This window comes from Ictidomys tridecemlineatus, chromosome 9, assembly GCF_052094955.1.
Source record: "Ictidomys tridecemlineatus isolate mIctTri1 chromosome 9, mIctTri1.hap1, whole genome shotgun sequence".
NCBI classification, from domain to species: Eukaryota; Metazoa; Chordata; class Mammalia; order Rodentia; family Sciuridae; genus Ictidomys; species Ictidomys tridecemlineatus.
In genome coordinates, this window is record NC_135485.1 from 15197395 (window position 1) to 15218871 (window position 21477).

At 37.3% G+C, this 21477-nt stretch overlaps 1 protein-coding gene across 6 annotated transcripts in view; it reads right to left on the reverse strand.

The window, feature by feature from the left end:
* The window catches only part of Kcnip4 (potassium voltage-gated channel interacting protein 4), a 1050293-nt gene that overhangs the window by 473187 nt on the left and 555629 nt on the right, over positions 1-21477 (reverse strand). Inside the window, exon 1 of one of the 6 annotated variants that reach the window (XM_078021131.1) lies at positions 13554-14136. The exons of 4 other annotated variants lie outside the window; for them this stretch is intronic. In XM_078021131.1, coding sequence (XP_077877257.1) covers positions 13554-13653 — 100 coding nt within the window. In that variant the 5' untranslated portion in view covers positions 13654-14136. Of the gene's footprint in view, positions 1-13553; positions 14137-21477 lie in introns of those variants that run through there. One more of the 6 variants, XM_040292586.2, reaches the window with a different exon arrangement.

Below are 21477 nucleotides of genomic sequence, written 5' to 3' on the forward strand. Positions count from 1 at the left end.
TGCAGCCTCCTCTCTCACATATCACACGCCCAGTCCGATTTTCTCTTTCAGAGGAAATGAAGCAAAACACATCAACAAGTGAAATGGTTTGTTCTAAGAGTTGTAAAACTATAGCTCCTCTTAGAGGGTGCACAAAATAAGCTTCTCTTTCAGGTAAGGGAGGCTTATAAGCAAAACATCGCTGCTCTGGGCCCTTCATAACTCCCTTCACATAGAATATTTACGTGGACATCTCTTTACCAACTAGGCTAGAAACAGCTTGACTTGAAGGCAGAACAGTCACTTCAAATGTGCAAAATTCTAGCATTAGTTCCAAGATGTTTACCCTGAATTCCCTTATTTTTAAGTTTAAAAACAAACACAGAACTCTTCAATTTTAAAGACATTTTTTTGGACTAAAAAAGTGTTTTTCATTTTAAATTGATAAATTAATATGTTCTAAAGGGCACTGTTTGTTTGTTTTTCTTTTCCCCTATTTGGGAAAAAAATGTGCATTTTATATTGATATTCCAATCCTTTTAAAATTAACCTTTACAATTTACCTAAACCCATAAAGAATGGACATGTTCAAATAAGAAATGAGAAATGTTCAGCTCCTGTACCATAAATGAGTATTTTTTAAATGAAATCAATGTTTGGAACACTGTTTTGAAACTTGTTCTTTTACCTTAAGACATATATTCTGATTATCTTTTTAACATAGTTGTAATTGCCAGTCTCCTGGGACTAACATGGTCAGATGGGATCATTTATCAACATGTAGATATGAGAAGGCTCTTGCCTGATCTGAATGGGTTCAGAATCATGGTATGGCCAAGGGAGATGGCACTGAGCAGGTGAGGAACCAAGAGTGGAAGGGGCAGGAAGCTGGTACCTGGAAGAGGTAGCCAGACAACCACATGGGTTCTGTTCCATCCTTTATGGGGAATGCAGGACCCGGTGAGCAAGAACCAGGCTGAAGAAGGACACTTTGTTGTGCCTTTACCAGGGGCCCAAAGTAGACATTTTAAGCACTTCATATCTATTAAAAATGTGTTCTTCCAAGACAATGGCCTATGATATAGATCCAATTCAGGATTTTGCAGATGAAATTGACCATCAAAATATGTTGCCTGAGATCATATAGCTAGCTCCTGCAGGTGTTACAGTCAGGATATTTTTATCCCCAAAGCACAATGTGTTCCATTTTAGCCCACAGTCAAGTTTCATTCTCCATCCAGTTCTGATACAATCCCATCCCCCCAAGGACTCTTCACAGGTCTCCAGCATGACAGAATCAGGGTTCATCAGTGAGCCCAGGCCATTCTAACTGACAGATCTTGTGGCTATGTTCTCAGAGTTTGTACACATGTAAGTGTGTAGGGAGTGCATAAGTATGTGGATGCATGAGTCTAGCACATCTTCATACAAACATGTATCTGTACAAGTACACATGTGCACGTGCACATATGAAATTATACACCATATTGATTTTAATAAACATCGAACACACATGTTTGAAAGAAGGATATAGAATATCTTGCTACTGGATACTGAAATTTCCACAAGTTATGAAGAGATTGGTGGTTAAAAATCACAGATACAACTTTTACTTCTTTAATGAGAAATGTAAATGCATCACTATTAAAAAAAAAGCCAGATGAATAATGCTTCAGTTTTGAAATGCAGAGTTTTAGCATAAATTCCTCTCCATCTATTTTCATTTCACTCCATTTGTGAAGGCCCAGGGCATAATACACCACTTTCAGGAATTCATCTGTCACTTTCAAAGACATCTGAGAGCTCAAATCTTTCACTATAAACAGATTAATTAGCATTTGTAAACATTTTGCTGGATGAGAGATTTTTACTGGCTATATTGATTTATAGTGTACCAGTGTGACCCTGCCATTGAGAAATATCATTTCTACTCACTAGTTTTTGTTTTCTCATGTAACCAGAAGATACCATTTCCAACTAGTGCGATTGCAGGCCTTCCGAAGTTGTACCTCCACAGTCTAGCAGCTGTATCTACCTTTGCATATTTCATGGCTGCACTTGGAAGATTTCCTCTAATTTCCTCAATATATTTCCCTTGGTCCTATTTGCCACTCATTTCTGCCCTTCTCTTTGAACATGTCTGTTAAGAACAAGTTTGCAATAGTATACCCAAGAAAATGTGTATTGTATACGAGTCAAAGAGAGTCTTCTTTTAAAACTGTGACCACCGTAGCTCAAGCAGGCATTCAGCATTGCATAGCAAACTTCCCACATATTCTAGGTAAATTCACCCTCCCCCCAGGATCTGCTAAGACTGTATTATATTTTCTCTGTCCTCAAAACATGCATTACTTTCCACTTCACAAATGCTTTCCCCTCAATCTGCTTCATATTAACTGAGAAGAAAGCCATCAGTCACAGTATCTCTTAACTTCCCATTATGAATGTACTAATTAGTTCCAAAGATACTGCAACACCTAGAAGTGTATCCAGTGGAAGCTTAGTAAATACAGGTTCAATGGATGAATGGATGAGCATCCGTCCAGCCCAATTTGTAGAGTTTGCATCTGTAGCCCTGTCTAGAAAACCTTACAAAATTCAAATGATAAGGGCTGGGGTTGTGGCTCAGTGGCAGAGCACTAGCCTAGCACATGCGAGGCCCTGGGTTTGATCCTCAGCATCACATAAAAATAAAAATAAATAAAATAAAGGTATTGTGTCCAACTACAACTAAAAAATAATTTAAAAAAAATCAAATGATAAATAGTAGATGATATACACCCTTGCCTCATTTCCTCAGTGCCTGTTACATTGTATCTAACAATTAATGACACATTTATAGGCCACATAGATAGAGCCAACCACTGTCCATTCATCTCTGTTAATCTTACAAAAATAAACTACTTAAATAGGATGAAACTGAGGCTCAATGAGAGATCAAGTAAGTTGCTCAAGGGCAACTTGTAAGCAGGAGAGGTAGAATTCAAATCCACTTCTGACTGATAAGATAGTCCATGCTCTCTCCACTCAGCCACGCTGCCAGTGGCCTCTGAGACCTCTTCTCATGTCTAAGCCCAACTGGGTTTCTAAGCCAATTCTGTAGGGGACAGGACTCGACTCAACCCTGCAGTCAACAAGGCCTGAAGATATCATCCTGTCAATTGATTCATGAACATATATTTCTATACCTTCTTTTTTGCTAAATCTCCAATATAACTAGTTCATAAAAATTATTCTCAACATAACTAATACATATTAAGTGAGAATGATCCTTCTCCATCAGGCATAAAGTTAGGTGGCCATGGAAATGGAAAGAGAGATATGAAGACAAGACTAGATCTTGCTTTCTGTGTCTCCATGCATGAATTGAAATCAATCGATAAATGGCAAGATCTTTTTTTTTTTTTTGGAGGGGGGTATCAGGGATTTAACTCAGGGGGCATTCAACCACTGAGCCATGTCCCCATTCCTATTTTGTATTTTTATTTAGAGACAGGGTCTCACTGAGTTGCTTAGCAACTCACTTTTGCTGAGGCTAGCTTTAAATTCATGATCCTCCTGCCTTAGCCTCCTAAGTCACTGGGATTACAGGCATGCATGCCACCTTTCCTGGCTCAACAGAAGCACATTTTATTTTTGGGGATCTGAACAACATGTAATTTGGAGCAATGAGGTTTACAAGAATAGAGTCAAAAATTCCATATACAAAATTTGGAATGGTCATTAATATTTAGAATGCAAATAGGAAGGGGCCCATGTAGTAGAAAGGCTCTGTAGCTAAATCTTAATTCACTTCAAGGTCATTCTCTCTGACCATGACCTAGTCCTACTGGGGAGGCAGGTATATGATCCTTGAAAATATTTGCTTACCAGATGTTCAGCCCAGATTGAATCCTAGTTTGAACACTTTTTAAGTGTGTGATGTCAGCAAATGACTGAAACTTCATGCACATATATTTCTATACCTTCTCTTTTGCTAAATCTCCAATTATACCTAGTTCATAAAAATTACTGTCAACACAACTAATACATTATTAAGTGTGGATAATAGTGCTCAGTATATGCTCATCAAAAAGCTCATTGAGGTATCAGCTGGTACCATTACCACATGATGGTGTCTTCTTGACCATCAGCTTTGGGATCTCCCTTCTTGAGGCTTCCTGCTGTATTCATTTGACACCTGACTAAAGGCCTGATCACCAGGCATTTGGGATTTGACTCTTTGTCTTCACCATGAAGATCTTTAGCAATGAAACCTGGGCTCTAGCTTTCAGCTGACTAAAGTATACTTCCTGACCTCCCCTGTTGGGGGCATCACATTGTGGGGAGCTTTCTAGCTTTGCCAAGTGTTTTCAATCTGCCTTTACACCAGCAAATTCCCTCTCCCATTTTCCTGGGTATAAGCTAATAAAACGAATAAAGAGCAATATAATGGAAAAATGTTCACTATATATTTTTAAGTAAATAAAGAGTCAGAACAAAGTTTCTGTAATTATGGTTAATAAGATTATTCTTACAGGATTTTGCAAAAATTAGATACTATAAATATGTAAATTTGGCTCCTCACCCAGAATATAATTAGTAGTCGATCACAGATGATGTAATTATTATGTACCTATGGTACTGAATAGTGTTGTGATTTCTAACAACTCAATTAACCTTCCTAGGTCTCAATTGACTTTTAAAACGAGGAGGTTGATGCTTGCTAGCTCCAAAAATTATGTGTTAGTACAACCTGAGATATAAATGTATTATTCTCACCTAAATTTGAAATATATCCAATATAAATACTTATTTTTTAAAGTTAGTGTGTGAGGGAGGAGGGGCTACTTAAGGAAAAACAACATGGCTTTACTTGTGAATTTTATATTTAACCTACACTATCAAGATACTCTCACTACAGCAGAATACTCAAGGACTATCATTTGCCTTTTCAAATCCCTTCTCCAGCAAAGTCATAGTAAGACAATCTACATTGTTTCTGAACGTGCATTTAACAGTGGGGATTTTAATCCCAGGATGTTGAACCTGCCTGTTAAGAAGAAATAAAGACTAGACCTGCACACTCCATTTGGTAGGCCGAAGGGCAGAACTTGGTTAATGAAGAAGAATGAAATTTTAACTTGGGCACAAGCCAAAGATCACTACGGGAAGTACTTGCAGTTGTTTCAGATAAAGGAAGTCTGAAAAGAGGTAATGAATCCATGTGCTGGCAGATGCCTGGGAATAGACTACATAGAGATCAGAACAGACAGATGTGGATGGAAACTGATGTCAGGGCCTATTAAAGAGAATGGAGTCTTGGACTATGTAGATTTCCTATTTTAGTTCTTCAATGGCTTCCCAGTAACCCAAGCCCTTGCAATGGTCCAGTGTGACAAGTCTTTGGCTAACCCTCCATTGTTCCTTCCTCTACCCTGGCTGGCTCACCTTGCTCCAGCTACACGGTCCTACCTCTGTTCCCTGGATAGTCCAAGCATACTTCCAGCCAAAGGCTCTTGTATTGAGTACTTCTTTTGCCTAGAATCCTTAAGTCCCAGATTCTGCTGTCCCACACGTTCATTTCTTTGAAGTATTTGTAGATATTTCAGTCCTTTAGAAAGGCTTTTCCTGACTACTCTGTAATAGAGCCCTATTTCTGTCCTCTTGTCATATTTTGTGCTTACCCTTATTAAATATTGGATTATATATTACTATACATCCATTTATCATCTTTTGGGGGACAGAATGATTTGATTTCTCCTAATCACTTTCTTTTTTTATAAATTTATTTGTTTTAATCAGTTATTCATGACAGCAGAATACTTTCATTTATTTTTTTTTTGTCTTACTTCCTCAATAGAATACAAAAGACAAGAATTTGACTTGACTACCATGCTTAGAACAATGAATGGAACATAGGAGAGAAATATACATTCAATAAATAATGAATAAAGTAAATTCTACCACGACTGTTCTGTCTCCTGTATGGTTTTTTACTATTTATAGTTTGTATCTCAAAATTTAGCAGATGAGCTTGAAAGAATAGAGGTTTTGTCTGTTTTGCTTGCAGCTGCACCCTCACTGTCAAGAACAGTAGCCAGCACCTTGGACTTGCTCAATAAATAGCTTTAAGTGTTATTTACCACGATATTGTGCCTGTACTATACTTTTTAAAACAAGAAATAGCTGACTGTCCTTTGATTACAGGAACAAGTAACCAATGAACCAATGGAACCAGTTTTGAACCCAATCCAATTCAAAAAAGAGAACTTTTTCCTTAGCAACCCTTCTTCAGAAAGCCTAAAACTAAGCATGACCTCAGCAGCCCTTTGTTCTGAATGACTGCATCCAACAAGCACAGCTTTCAGCTGCTTAGCAAACAGAGCATTCAGCTTTTGGTTTCAAACATTGAGTAGTGTCCTCTCCTCTTTAGATGGAAAGATGATGGTGCCTGAATATAATGCAAAACACACAAATAATTTATTATAATTGTAGGCAGAGTACTAAGCGCCCATGAATACTGACTCATATCAAGCCACAGGAAAAACAGAGAGGAAGATACTCCAGTTTAAAAGATAAGAACAACTCCGGTTTAAAAGATAAGAAGACTAGATACAGAAGGTTACAGCTCTTACTAAGGCCATTATTCTCTACCCTGGCTGCACACTAACGTGGTATTAAGAGTACTTTTCTTAAAAAGAAAACTTATTGACGCTTAACTACTTTACCCCAAAATAATTTATATTAGACCTGAGACTCAATTGCTATTTAATGAGTTTGGTTTCAGCATCTGTGCTCTGAGCAGCTATACCCTATGGCCTTCCTATAAAAACCAAAATACACAATTGGTACAATGTCAGCAGCAAGGTTTGTCTTGATAATGAGTCTTTTAACCTATTCAAGTGCTGTTCAAAGGCATGCCTCCAACAGACTGAACAATGGGACTGAACTTGGAAGACAGGGGTCAAGGTGGGCCTCTGTGAGAAGATGGCTTTGGAGCAAGCAGTGAGGGAGGTGAGGGGATCAGAGTTCAGCTTCCTGCTTTGAAGAAACAGTGTGATGATCAAACAGGACAATTGCTCAGTTGATATATAAGTACATGTATTTGAAATTGAAACTTGGCCTTGCAAAAATTCATCCACTGGGCCAATGAACAGGCCATCAGGTGGTAACAACTTTCTACTACAAAGCTTAGGGAGACAAGTCACAGAGATGGAAAACATTTCAAGGTATGGCTAAGTCCTTTAATCTAAAAGTTCTTCATGAAGACAAAGATGTGCCAGAAAACAATTTCACTATCACCCAAGCCCTAGAATCTTTGAAATTTACAGTGATTGGTCCACTATCAGAAAGACAGAAGAACTACAACTTGGATACATAGGTTATATTTGAAGTTTATCTTATGAGTGTAAGTCATTATATTTTTCTTTTCACAAAATAGTTGTTGCAAAAACAAGTCATTTGGTACATTTTTTCATGTCTCTTGGACTCAGTTTTTTCATCTATGAAATGATCCATTTGCATGGGGGGTTTCTGAAGGCTCTTACATTCTGTGGAGCCTTGGTAAGTCAGAGCTTCTATTATGTGAATTACTGACATATCTTCCCTTATTTTCCCCTCCTCCTAAATTTTGGTCCATTATTATATCTACACTTATCAATGCTTCCATATAGAATTAGAAGCAAAAAGTTCAAATAAAAAATGTTTAAAATGTATAGGCATATTCTGTAAAAAGAGGATATATTACATATGACTTTCATCTACCTAAGTACGCTTTATCCTATTTGGGAATATTTACCTTCTGTAGTCATAATGAATGCCATTTGGATCAGTGCCACTACAAAGATATCAAAACTAATCTACATTCCTTCACTTACTCCCTTGAGCAGGTTATTACTCTCCTAAACCCCAGTTTATCCATCTGCAAAATATAAACAACACCTGCAATTTGCATGCTTGCTGTGGTAATTTCAGGCAATGGCCCTTGCAATACAGCTTCCACCTGTTTCTGCTGTACAAGGTTTGACTACAGTTATGTTTGCATCCCTCCCTTCCACTTGGTTCTCAGTAACTTATCCAACTGCAATCCTTCTTGCTTTGTACTTGCTGATAAAGGCTGGAATATGTATTTCTGTTGATAACCATCAGATCAAGCCTTCAAACCCAAATGAGGCTGTGTTATGCTCTAAATCAATTCTGGATACACTCACTTCAAAGTCCAGCTACAATTCCGATCATCTCATTTCATCTGTCCATGCTCCAATCAATCTACTCCATACATCTCCTACCATTTCTTAAATAAATCTTGCTTCCGGATTCAAGCCTCACTTTTTCACAGTAACACTTGGGTTGAATTTCTTTTTTTCCCCCAAACTCCCAGCTCTTTGCTGTCCCTCTGCTTCCAGCCATCCCACCTACCACCCAAAGACCAATCAGATAATCTCTGAGCTCTGTCTGAAAATTGATATTTATACCTACTTTCTTCTCCATTTTTGCTTCAGTGCATAATAGGATTTTGTGTAATTTCTAACACAGAGACTTTATAATATTCTTTACGCTATGTCAGATTGAGACAGTATGAATGAACAACAGATTGTGTTAAAGAGAGTCTTGCAGATGGCCATTAAGAGAACTGATACAATACTTTCCCCTTTTCACCAAATTATTGGCAGTTGTTATGTTGTAATGTCTAGGAAATTAAAATTATAAAATACTATAGGGAGGCTTTTGTCCTGAGTTTGAATTTTATTTTTATGATGCACTAGCTGAGTAATCTTGGATCAGGTTAAAGAGTCTAACGGTCTAAGTTTTCTTATACCCAAAGTGGGAGGACCTATTTCAGAGGACCATGGTGAAGACCAAATATGTGATACTATAGTGTTAAGAGCCTATTCTATTAATGTGTCTCTACTGTACTATCCAATATTATGATATATCCTAACACTTGCATAGTATATATGAAATCCTCAACAAAGTAAGATATTAATACTATTTGTAGGCATATCATTTTATGAACAAAAATTAGAAATACGAATTTCAGGTAGCAGTCTAAAAATCACATGACTAATAAGAAGGGAAGTTGTGACCCGAATCCAAGCACAACAATGCCAGGTATTCCAGGGGTGATCCCTAAACACACTACGTCCTCTCCTTCCAGTTGCCCCCTTTAAGCACTAATATTCTTGAAATATAAGAAACATTTAATATAAAAGGCCCTTAAAATGTCAAATGGTAAAAGTATTCCCTTAATTCCATTACTACATGAGATTTTCATGTTTACATTATCTAAAATCCCTATACATTAGTTTTGCCTTAAACATTACAGTTTAGAGAGACTTTTCTAATACTCCAAACACACATCAGCTCTGATATCTCATTATATCTAGGGAAACAGGATGGGAGAAATATTAAACAAATACTCTGCTTTATGAATTTCAACTAAGTTAATTCAGATGGAATTAACCCAGTCATCTCTAATTCTTGATTCCCAGTGAGCATCAAGGCCTAGATACATAGTCACTGCTGATTTCCAGGTGGTCCAACTTATCGACAGATTAAGCACATCATCCACACTTCTGTCAGTAGCAAAGGTGAGCTAAAAGTCGAGTTCTAAAAATTCAACTTTTTGAACATGGCTAATACCTTATTTATATTTCTTAAAGAAGCTTGTGCTATAGTATTACAAATACCAACTAAATAAAATCAGCTGAATGAATACTGATTAATAAGGTCTTATGTTTATGCTAAAAAGGATGTAGATTATCAGTGTTATTTCTTTTTGTGATTTTATAGAAGACAATTACCAATGTAAGTGATTTTGTTCAAGTCATTCATTAATACATTCTTTAAAAATTTGTTTTTTACTTAGGTGGATAAAAGGATGGTTTTTCTTCACTCAATATTTACTTCAACAAATTTAATACATATTTGGATGAAAAGTAGATATTTCCACAGCCCAGTGTCACATATAGAGATAATGAAATAGCTTTGCCATTAAAATTTTGATTCAATTTCTCCCTGGAATGTGTTAACAGAAACCACTTTTATTTTTATAGCTGAGAAAGAGGTGATTTGTTATTATGAGGGTTTAGGCAGATTCCAAACTGTAATAGCTCTGGAATTTCTCAAACTAAGTAGTCAGAGGCCATGAATTCAAAATACTGACCACTGACTGACATTGTACACTGTTCTTAAAACTTTGCTCTAATTAACAATATTATTGGGCATGCACACTAATGTGGTATTAAGACTACTTTTCTTAAAAAGAAAACTTATTGATGTTTAACTATATTACCCCAAAATAAAATTACTAGATGATAATATATGCTTAATTGTTATGCAAAATATATAAGTTTGAAGAAACTAAATCACAAGGATCCCTAAAATAGAAGCCCCAAATGTCAAATTTTAGAACTAAGGGAAAGGATGTTTCTCTATTCTAGTGAAATACAGTTACTATTTCCCAGAGGTATGATGAATTAATCCACTACTGAAGAGGAGGATTGGTCTAACAGTCACACTGCTTACCTATTCCAAAGTAGGCCATTGATAGCTTTTCATGAGAAAAGATATGTGTTACATAAATTATCAAACTTTAATTACCCAGTAGACTCATGGAATTTATACAATGGAAAGTTCCATGGAGATTATCAAGTAGATAGTTGTCTTTCTTATTTTAGACAACTAAAGAGGTAAAGTGACTTATCCAAGGTTGGAAGCAAGAGAGTAGCAGAGGAGGCCTAAGAATCCACATCAGCTATTATTTTGTTTTCTCAAGTGAAATGATGTCACCTGTTAAGTGTAAATCTTTTGGTTTATAGATACACTACATGGGTCCATGTGAAGCATTATATATTTATGCCTATCATACACAGACTGGAGAAGAAGGACTCAGGGATTCAAGAACCCAATTCTCAGTCTTCTGCAAAGAATGGGAACTCAGCACTCAAAGATAAGCAATTACAAATATTTCAGATTTTTGAATTACCCATTTATTTTGAAGCACATTTATTCTACACATATTAAAAGTAAGATAATAACTGCATTTTTAAAATATTGCATTTTGTATGACCTTCAGAACATAACACAATGTATATTACTTATATATTATAATGTATATTACTTATATAATAATACAAAAAAACCCACAAAAAATGACATTCTGAGTGATGCCTACATACTGTACACCAATTGCAAGGTGATATAAAAAGTTTTAGTCATTCTGGGAAAACATTCAAATTCATCCTCATTATTCTTTAACCAAGTCTATGTAATACACAAATTCTTTACTAGGATACTTAAGCAGACAGAAATAAGAAAGATGAAAAAAATCATGTCTCTCCAACTCAGATATGTAAAATAGTGGGAAAGGAAATCTTATGTGAAAATAATTCTGAATGAAATGATCATCCATATTTGTTTCTCTTAATAAAGTTTGAGAAATCTATGAAAATGACATTTTGATCTTAAATATCATTTATCCTTTCATTAATTAAAATTAGGCTAAAACTTTATAGTATGCACATAAACTATATAAGATGCATTCATTTATTCATTTATATTTAATCTTCAGCAAGCAAAGAGTGCAGTCAACTTAAATCTTGTTTTGAAGGTTGTTTGACTCTCAAATTCACTTTAAGGTAAATCATATACAGACTTCAAAATGGAGAGGCATTATTGCTTTTTTTTTTTCTTTTCTACCAACTTTTGCACATTAAGGGTGATTCTTCCTTAATGTGATTATCAACATTTTACCATGTACAAATACTTCCTGAAAAACTCCAGAAATCACATATGGGTTTATACTGATACTTAAGAGAGAGCACATTCTCTCCATATTATTAACTCAGTGTTGGCCTGGAAAAAATTATCATGTTATAAAATACAAAATACAAGAAAGAGACTGTTTACACAAACCAGTACAGCTTTTAATATAAGTTATAAGTAAAAGGAACAATAAAGAATTTCATAAAGGTTAGCAGCCCTTGGAAGGAACTACAAGTTCTTTTTTGAGAGAGGGAATATTTGTACTCCTGGAAAATAAAATAAAATATAACCAATACCAGAGTAGGTGTCATCACAAAATCCATAATAAATACCCTCAACATGAGAAGACAAGGGATGACCACACTATCCAACATGAAATAAGACAAAAGTCCCTCAACAGAGCAAGGAATGCTGAAACTGTTCCATGTAGCTGGAAGTCTCCAAGAAAATAAAAACCAGTGCATTAAAATGGGACGTCCCACTCACATTCACCAGGTAAAATAACACACACTAATAAACAAAGAACCCAAACCAAGCTACTGATTTCATGAGGATAGATAAAACAGAGTCAATGTTAAAGAGCAGTGACCATTTCCAGAATTTAGATTTTATCCTCTTCTTAGAACTACAAAACAAATGTTTCCCTATGAGAAGGCTGCAAATGTAAATGCATTTTGCAAACTTCCTTTAAAATTACTTCAACAAACCCTGCTTTCCACCCACCGGCACCTTCCCCCTCCTTTCAATGAGTTACAAATGTAGGTTTCTGGTAACCTACATCAGAGTGACACACTTACTTTAATTTGATGTTTGCTATCTGTAAAGCAATTTTGTTTATGCCACATTGTGACATCCATTCTCTAGAGGGCTGGATTAGTTGTAGATGTAAATACACTGGTAATGTGCTTTGTTCAAGTTTAAAATTTGAAGCGTGAAGAATCCCAAAACATAAAACATAACTACGTCAAACATCATCGGGCAATGCTTTCAAAAATTACACTGCCAACTTTACAGAAAGGAGTGGCTGAATGCAAACGTACTCTCAAATGTATTCTGAGTAGTAAGAAAATAAGTCTAAATTTACTCAGCGAAACATTCAGCTCAGGAAAAGATACAAGCGAGTACACACTTATTTTTCAAAAAGAGAGAAGACTATTAAGAACAAGAGAATGAGCCTCTAATGAGCATAAAAAGCAACACTTGAAAAACAATTGGCTATTTGGCATCTATGTCAAAATCTATCTGTCATAGGAATTGGAGATTCTCTTTCTCTTAGCCTCTCTATTAGAATGTAAAATGGGTAATACTATAAACAATTCTAGAGACAATCATAAAAATCTTGACATTGTTAGGCTACAATCTTAAACCATAGGAAACTGTAAATAGCATATCATTTCCATTTGATGAATGTATTTGCATAGCAAGAAATAAGTGCACTTTGCAACATAGTCAAAATCTGCTGACATAATAAAAGGGGGTGTTAAACATAAAAATTTAACATTCATACGGACCAAATGATCTCAATATAAGCAGACATATCCATTATAAACCATTAATTTCCTGATCATTGTTTCTAACATTTTGATCCAATGTGCTCCTCTAGTTTTAATGTTCTTTTGCTGTGAAAACATTACTGCAACTTGAAAAAAGTTTATTTTATTAGTCTTCCCTATGTCGAAAATCCTGCCTCTCTTCCTCTCCACCCCAGAGTCACATTTCTCTGATCTCATTTTCAGGTGCCTTTTAACAATTCACTTAAATACATTTTTTTTTTTTTTTTACTACAAAACAGAGATTTTAGAAGTCACTAAAAAGCACTCCCTTACCTTCTAAACCTGCTTCAATCAGCCCAAACTGTTCCAATAATTTAACAAAAAGCACAATGACGATCAGAACTGCTATCATTTCAAGCCCTTCCAAGTTCATGGTCAGCTAGGTCATGGTCCGACCAAAGCCACTGAGAAGTGCTCCTCTGCCTGGCTTTCTTTGTAAAGCCATTAAACTACATTAAGAAGGCTACTGCTGGAGAGGGAGGAGGAGAGCGTGAGAGAGGAAGAGAGAGAGACAGAGAGGGAGAGGGAGAGAGAGGGAGAGGGAGAGAGAGAGAGAGGTTGAGAGAGAGAGAGAGGAAGGAGGAGAGAGAGAGGAAGGAGGAGAGAGAGAGGAAGGAGGAGAGAGAGGAGGGAGAGGAGGGAGATGGGGAGCCAGAGAGAAAGCGCGTGAGTGAGAGAAAAAACGCATCCATCCCGTTTGCTGGAGCTGAGGCCAGAAGTGGCAGCCGATCCAGTCAGGCCTGTCAAAATTATCAGCTTCCTCGTTATCACTCTTACGCAGAAGACAGCCACGCATGGAGTAACTCGCAGATCACCCGAGGACCCGGGAGGTCACAGGAACTTCCCGAGGAAACGCGATGCTGGGCCGAGCTGGCTGGGCTGCCCGGGACTCCGCGCTGCTCCTGCCGCCGCTCCCGCCGCTGGCTGGTTGCCTAGGCAACAGCGGAAACTGACAGAGGGCCGACTCCAGCCTCAGACCCATCCCAGCACCGAGCACCTCGGTTTGCAAAAACAGGACACCCGAACACGCTGGAGGCAGTGCCGCGCACCGTAGAGCTGTCGCAGAAACACTGTTTATAGGGAAAATAAAAGTGTGTATTTCCCTCCAAGGAGCTGAGTGTGGAGAGGAGAGAGGCCTGTTCTTCTTTTCAATGAATGGCCTTACCCTAATATTCAAGTCTCAGTCACTGGGAACGAAGACTCTGGTTTAAGTAGTGACACTGATTCAAAGCATGAGTGTGATGAACTAATGTTTTCTTAATTGTGTACCAAAGTCCCAGAAGTGAAACACCTACAAACACTTAAGCATAGAAGATAATATATAATTATAAAATAATTATATGATTACACTATAATAGGATGTTAATAATATTAATGTAATAATATGTAAAAAAAAAAAGAAACTTTAGATTTTGATCTCCAACCTATTTTAACACACCTGTGTCAGTGTCCTTGAAATATTCATAGAATTGAAAACTTGGGACTTAATGTGTTCATGATACTTTAGAGTTTGCCAGCTACCTCCTTATGTCTTTGTCCATTAGTATTCAAAACACCAATATATACAAATATTGTAATATGTAATTCTTATTACTTTTATAAAAATTCGATTTAAATAATTTTGGAGACATAATACTTTGAGGGGGGGGCAGAATAGAGGCTTGTTGAAGTTTCTGTCTCTCTCTTGCACAACTTTCATTACTTTTTCTTCCTCCTGTACTTCCCAAATAGATTGATCAAGACCGCACTAAAACCTTGGACTGAAGAAAAAGTAAAAACAAGAGCTAGAAAGCTTCTTCAAAAGCTTCATAGGTGAGCAAACTGAGGGCCAAAGAGAGCTAAAGAGATCAGGCAAAGACACACACCCTTCACTCTCAGTTAGCTGGCTTTTGAGGTGGTGCAGCAGAATGGTTCAGAATATGAACTCTAGAGCCAGACTGCTGGGATTCATGTCTAGGACCTCTTGTTAGTGATGTGTCTTTCGATAAGTTACTGAATATCCCTGGACTTAATATCCTCCTCTGTAAAAAGGGATATGATAATAGCATCAAGTTCAAGAGACTATTGAGAGAATTAATGAATGATACTTTTGGAAAAGAGCAACCTGCTCAAACAGTACTAGCTCTTGGTTTTATTAAAAATGTTTCCATGCTCCTACTCAAACTTTTCAGGGTTGCCAAAGTAATCATTCTGAAATTCAACCCTCAGATTATTCTCATAATCAAAAACCTTCTATGGCTCCCTGTTAACCTACTGAATGAAGTCAGAACTCCTTCACAAGGCATCCTGGTCTCCCAGTGCTCAGGAATTGCACTTCACTGGTCCTACTTCTGTCCATACACTCTACTTGACATCTCTGCTCCTTATTCCAAACTAATTCAGGGCATCTCTATCCCCAGGGTTTTATTCAACTAATCTATTTGGAGAAAACCTTTCCACATTTCTGCCTGTCAAGTTCTAAAACTCTCATGAAAATTCCACAACCAGTATTGGAAGAAATCTCTTCTTTTTGTATTTTGATGGTAACTCGGTATTATAGTTGCTTGGGTGTACATTCTGTCCTTTAAATGGTGTTTTGGAAGACAGAAATCATGCTTTTCTTGCCTACCTGACAACCCCACAATGCCTACCTGGGGGACAATTTATACTCCATAGATTTGTATTGAATAGGAATAGTCACCATTGATCAGGCACAAACATTGCTTCCTCCTAGCCACTCTGGAAGTATTTATAGACAAGACTTACAGAGAAAACACTAAGCCTCAGAGCATTTCAGTAGCATTTTCAAGGTCATACTACTGATGAATGGTCACACCAAGATTCAAATTCTGATTTGTTTAGCACAAAGCCTGTTATTACTTGCCATTATTCTACACAGCTTTAAATAAGTTAAAAATCCAAACAATGGTATAAGTACTTATTAGCACAAGATGAAGGTTATACCCAAAATGATCCTTCCAGACTGCTTTGTGACATTCTAATTAATCCATTAACCCCAGTAACTGTGGAACATGAAGTGTTTCCAAACTAGTATTTAATTGAATTCATGGTTCTTCCTTCCTGGTCATTCACAGGAATATTGTTACTGAAACTGTATTACCTGTGGTCTCCAAAAGAGGTCTTTTTTTTCTGTCTTTTACCACATGGAACTCTGTAGAGTCATGTAGCATGTCCCAGAAACAAATGTCAATGGTCGAGTCCTATGTGTTCACCTGTAAAGTTGACGTCTCTGGGATAAAGAAGGTGTATAGGCAGGGAGGTAGTAAAAAAAAAAAAAAAAAAAAAAAAAAAAAAAACAGAGTGAGAGTCTTGCTGCTCTTTCCAATGTCACAACTGTGGGTCCCCTTGGTGCTGTGCTGTTCTTCCAGGCCTGCCAGTCTCCATTCCTTATGCATACTCATGACCTTGGACCTTTGCCCTTGCTGTTTCCTCTATTGGGATACTTATCCCCATATCTTCCCATGAATCAGTGACTTTATTCAAATATTGGTTTCAAAATCCCCACAACAGAGAGGCCCTTGCTCACCACACTACATATTACCACACCCCTTCTCCTGATCCTGTGTCACTGTGCTCTGTACCAGCATTATGTCCTCCAAAGTACTGTCATTACCTGGCATATATATTTCTTAATCAAATATCAACTTCTACTAGAATTTCTAGAATACAGACTGCTGCCTTTGAGGGCAGAGAGTTTGTTGGTCTGTTTTTCCAATTTGATTCACTGTGGTATTCTCAAATGGAGAATAGTACCTGGCACCTAAGAGGCAGGGACTGGTTGTTGAATGAGTTATCTGACTGTACTCTTTCCTTCCCTAAAAATCCCCTTGCTCTCTAACTGATCCAGCAGAACCTGCTCCTCTCTTATCAAGAGTATAAAGTTATCTTGTGAGTTTTCTGTACATTCTATCAGGAGGTCCCACTCCAAGGCACTGAGGAATCTGATAATTTTGGGGGCTTCTCCTTAGGATGAACCATGAGTACTTACACTGTGACAACTTGGCTGTGCTCGATCCTCAGTGTATAATGTGAGTGTGATTTATGGTTCCAAGCAAAGAAAGCAACACAAAGAAGGTGTCAGAGAAATTCTCCCTCCCTGTCCAAAACATCTTCAAAACATTGGAAGTACCTTGGACAGCACCCATTTTCATCCCTTAATTTTCAACTGAAAAACACTGCCTTCTAAATAGTTAAAGTGACTTAGCCATACATATGCAACTCTTATTTGAGTCACAGCTTGAAATCAAACTAAAACATTAACCCGATATATATATATTCCTTATAAGAGAAAGAGTATCAACAGAAAAAAAGAGAACTGAGCACTGATTCAAGAACAGACCTCATTCAAGTTATTTCAGATCTCTGAACCTCAGTTTGCCAGTCTTAAAAAGAGCCAATATACCTCACTCAGGGGACTTTTGTAAGGATAGGTTCAATAATATCTGTAAATGTTACTTAATCTCCATGAGCATGTTTTGCCAAGCAGTGGGTGAAACACATGGACCATCCCATTCTTAAAAATCACTCTTTGAGCATAAGAAAGACTTTCGTTCTCATCTTACAAATGAGGACATGGAGACTTGGTAAAAGTTAATGAATTACTTCAGGTCTCCAAATCAGAAGCCAGTGAAGCTGACAGGTATCTACTGTCATGACATGCCTCATTAAGTACTTAGAAATGGCCAGGTATGCACAAAACACTTAATAAAACATACAGGGATAAGGAACCAACACCTCATTTTTTACTTTTAAAAAAATGATTATTTCTAAATAGATGAAATCTTAGACATAGAAAGTTCTATGCCACTTCCTTGTGAGTAGATAGGGATGGGAAGGTATCAGTACAAGGTGGTGGTGAGAGAAAAGGGATGTTGTTATGACAGTTTAAAAATATTCTATGTGAAGTGCTTTCAAGAGAGTAACAGGGGGGTTGGATGCAGATCCAGGCTTTACTGTTTAAAGCAGTTCCCACAGAGCTATTTGGGCCCTTCTGCTTAAGCTCCACAGCCACATGAAGGTCATCCTTTGCCTGTCCCCAGAAAAAAATGAACACACTTAATTAGAGATACTCTTACATTTGCACTTCAGAGCATATCCCCAAAGTGCAGTTTATTCTAAATCACCAGTTATTGGCAGTAATAAACCCATTTCTGCTTCATTTTCAGAAACAGGGCTTCTGGAAGAAAAACAGTGTTTCCTTCCAAAATGAGAGGCAGAGCTGCCCTTTGATGAACTGAGGCAGGGAACAAAGAGATTCTGGTTAGTTTTGTCTTTCTGATTCCATGTTGGGGATGGTAATAAAAAGTGAAGAAGAAAGGGGACAAGCTTTCTCTATATTCTTACTTAAAAATCTTTTGGCCTGAGCAAAATTAAGTATCACTTGGTTTATTTCTCTTGATTCATTGTTTATCTCCTTGTGAAGCTTATGGTCCAGGTACTACATAAGATGCTATGGATCATACAAATCCTATCCCCCATATTTGCATGGCAGTGAACCCATTAAAACAAAATTTAGATGATGCTAGTTCATGTCTGTAGAACAATCACCATTTGGCAGATTAATGTTGAAGCATTTTCTATGGGTTCTCTCTGTGCAACCTCACATAAACCTCATGATGTAGATGGCATTAAATTTCCATGTTATAAGAGTAAACTGAGACAGAAACAGAGGACTTAGAATATTGCACCAGGAAATATCTAACCCCCAATTCACCTGGGACTGGCTCACAGACATCATGATTGCACCATGTTTTAGATGCAATTGCAAGTAAATGCAATCCAAAAGAGCATCTGGGAAAAGCCGTTAAGGAAGTGCAGAAAGTACCACAAGAGGAGGGAGAGGCTGCTTAATCTTGGATGGCAGAGAAAGGCAAAAGAATGAAACCCAGATCAGCTTCACAGAGATTGTATTGCACTGGTATCATACAGATATCAGGAGGGGTATGTGTGAGTGTGTGTGTGTGTGTGTGTGTGTGTGTGTGTGTGTGTGTGTGTGTTTCAGAACAGGGAAAATCAACATTACATGACCAGTGGAGAAGAAAACTAGTCCTGCTAGAGTACTGACTTCAAGCAGAGAAAACAGTTGAAAGCAGCCAACTCCCTTGCCCAGGTTGTTTCCACCCAGGAGTGTCTTCCTCACATTTGTCAGGATATCTCCCATAGTTACAAGCCAACCAAGCATCAGTGGCCTGAGTCTTGCACACGATCCTCCTCTGACAGTTACTTGATACAAGAGAAGCCTGGCTAAATTTTGTGATTTAAAAACTAGGAAGCATAGTTAGCCCTTTGACAATGAAATAAAATAAAACCAACACAGGACATCCAATGAGAAATGTATTTTAGTAATATTGTGAATATTCAAGTGTCCACTCAGCTACTTTAAAACTTTGTGTTGTTCTGTTTTTTTATTTTTTTTTGGGGGGGGGGTATTTGTAGATGGACAGCATGCCTTTATTTGTCTACTTTTATATGTTGCTGAGAGTCTAACCCAGTGCCTCACACATAGGAGGCAAGCACTCTGCCACTGCTTTGAGCAACTTGCTGAGAGGATTCATGAAAAGAACTTGGAAGAGACTGTCACATTGTAAATGCTCAGTAATTAATAACTATATTATCATTACAATTTACTGACCCCTTGCTATACATTTAGTACCATAATAGTTGCTTTGTATACTTTATCTCAGTAAAACCATAAAACTCAATGAGATAAACATTATTATTACTTGCAGCTACTACATGGATGAGAATTAAGGCACCTTAAATTGAGTTGGGGTTCTAAAGAGCACATTGCTCATACCTATTCATGGGTTTTACCACCATCTTCATCCAAGTATCTATAGGAAACACTTGTAAATTTATACAGGAAGATTTTTAAATTATTCTTAAGAAAAATGGAAATCTAGATATTCCCGTTGCAAATAAATACATAAATAAATAGCTTTGAAATAACTTTTCTGGGCAGTAGTGTTTGAGAAGTTTTAGTCACTTTCCATTCTGGAACATTCCATAGATGAATACGGTATTAGTGGGGCATCAGACTACAGTCTTTACTCAAGTTCAACTGGAATTTCAAAGCACCCTGTGGACTGCTGAGCAAATCTACCTTCAAGGGCATATCCCATCGCTCCACCTGTCAGTCTCACTCATGCATCACATTCCATGTTCCAAGGCTAAACTGTATCCTCAATGATGATGAGGAAATAACACTATACCCAGACACCAGCTCACAAGCCTGCCCTAAGCGTGAACAGCAAAGGCAAGCTGCTGGGGAGTAAAGGTGGTTAAATGGGAACAATAGGCAGTGACTCAGAGTGAGCTGGAGCTGTAGTTCAGTGCATCCTTAAGGACTGGAGATAAATGAGAGGAAAGAAAATTAAAGAAAGAGTACCTGGCATTGACAAAAGAGAGGAGAGAATTAAGCTGTTCTACATACACATTATCTGGTGGCATGAAAGCTTTTTGTGCATTATAATTTCCTATGGATCTTACTAAAACTCCTTAGAGAATTGATTTGGTAGTTCTGAGGTAGAGTCAGTGAATCTCCATTTTTATCAAACATTCAGACATATTCTCATCTAGGACCTCTCTGTACCACACTGTGAGAAATGCTGCATTAATTTGCTGAAACATCCTTAATCATGTAAATAACAGACTTCAGGGAGACCCCTGCCTCTCAAAAACTAGCTGAGAGTTACAACATGGAACGACTTGATGTGGTTAGTAATACATGGGGCAGGGTAGATCCACTGGTTTCTCAAGCTTCTGGACCCAGTGTTTATTTCTCCTCATACAAGTAAGTGTTTTAAATTGTTGGTGAAGATATATAAGTTTCTACCGCATGTTTTAAAGTATTTTTTGATGATTCATTTCTGGCATTCACAGCAATTTCCTTTTACTATGAGTTTCATATGCAAACTTTAATGCAGGTAGAAGGCTGTGAACCATTCTACAGTTTTCTGCTTTGCTATCTATCCTTCTTCCATCCTGGATCTGTCCCTGGAGCATTTTTCTTTTAGCTTCAAATGTAATCACTTAAGTGAGGGACAACACTGATGTTTGGTCACCTTAATAAGCAAGCCAAGTGAAATAAATTGCAATTGATGGATGCAAATGTTCGAAAGTGTGAAGCTGATTTAGGTAAAATAGACATTTCAGTTTGAGATCTAATAAAAACTCAAACACAGCCACATGGAGTCCT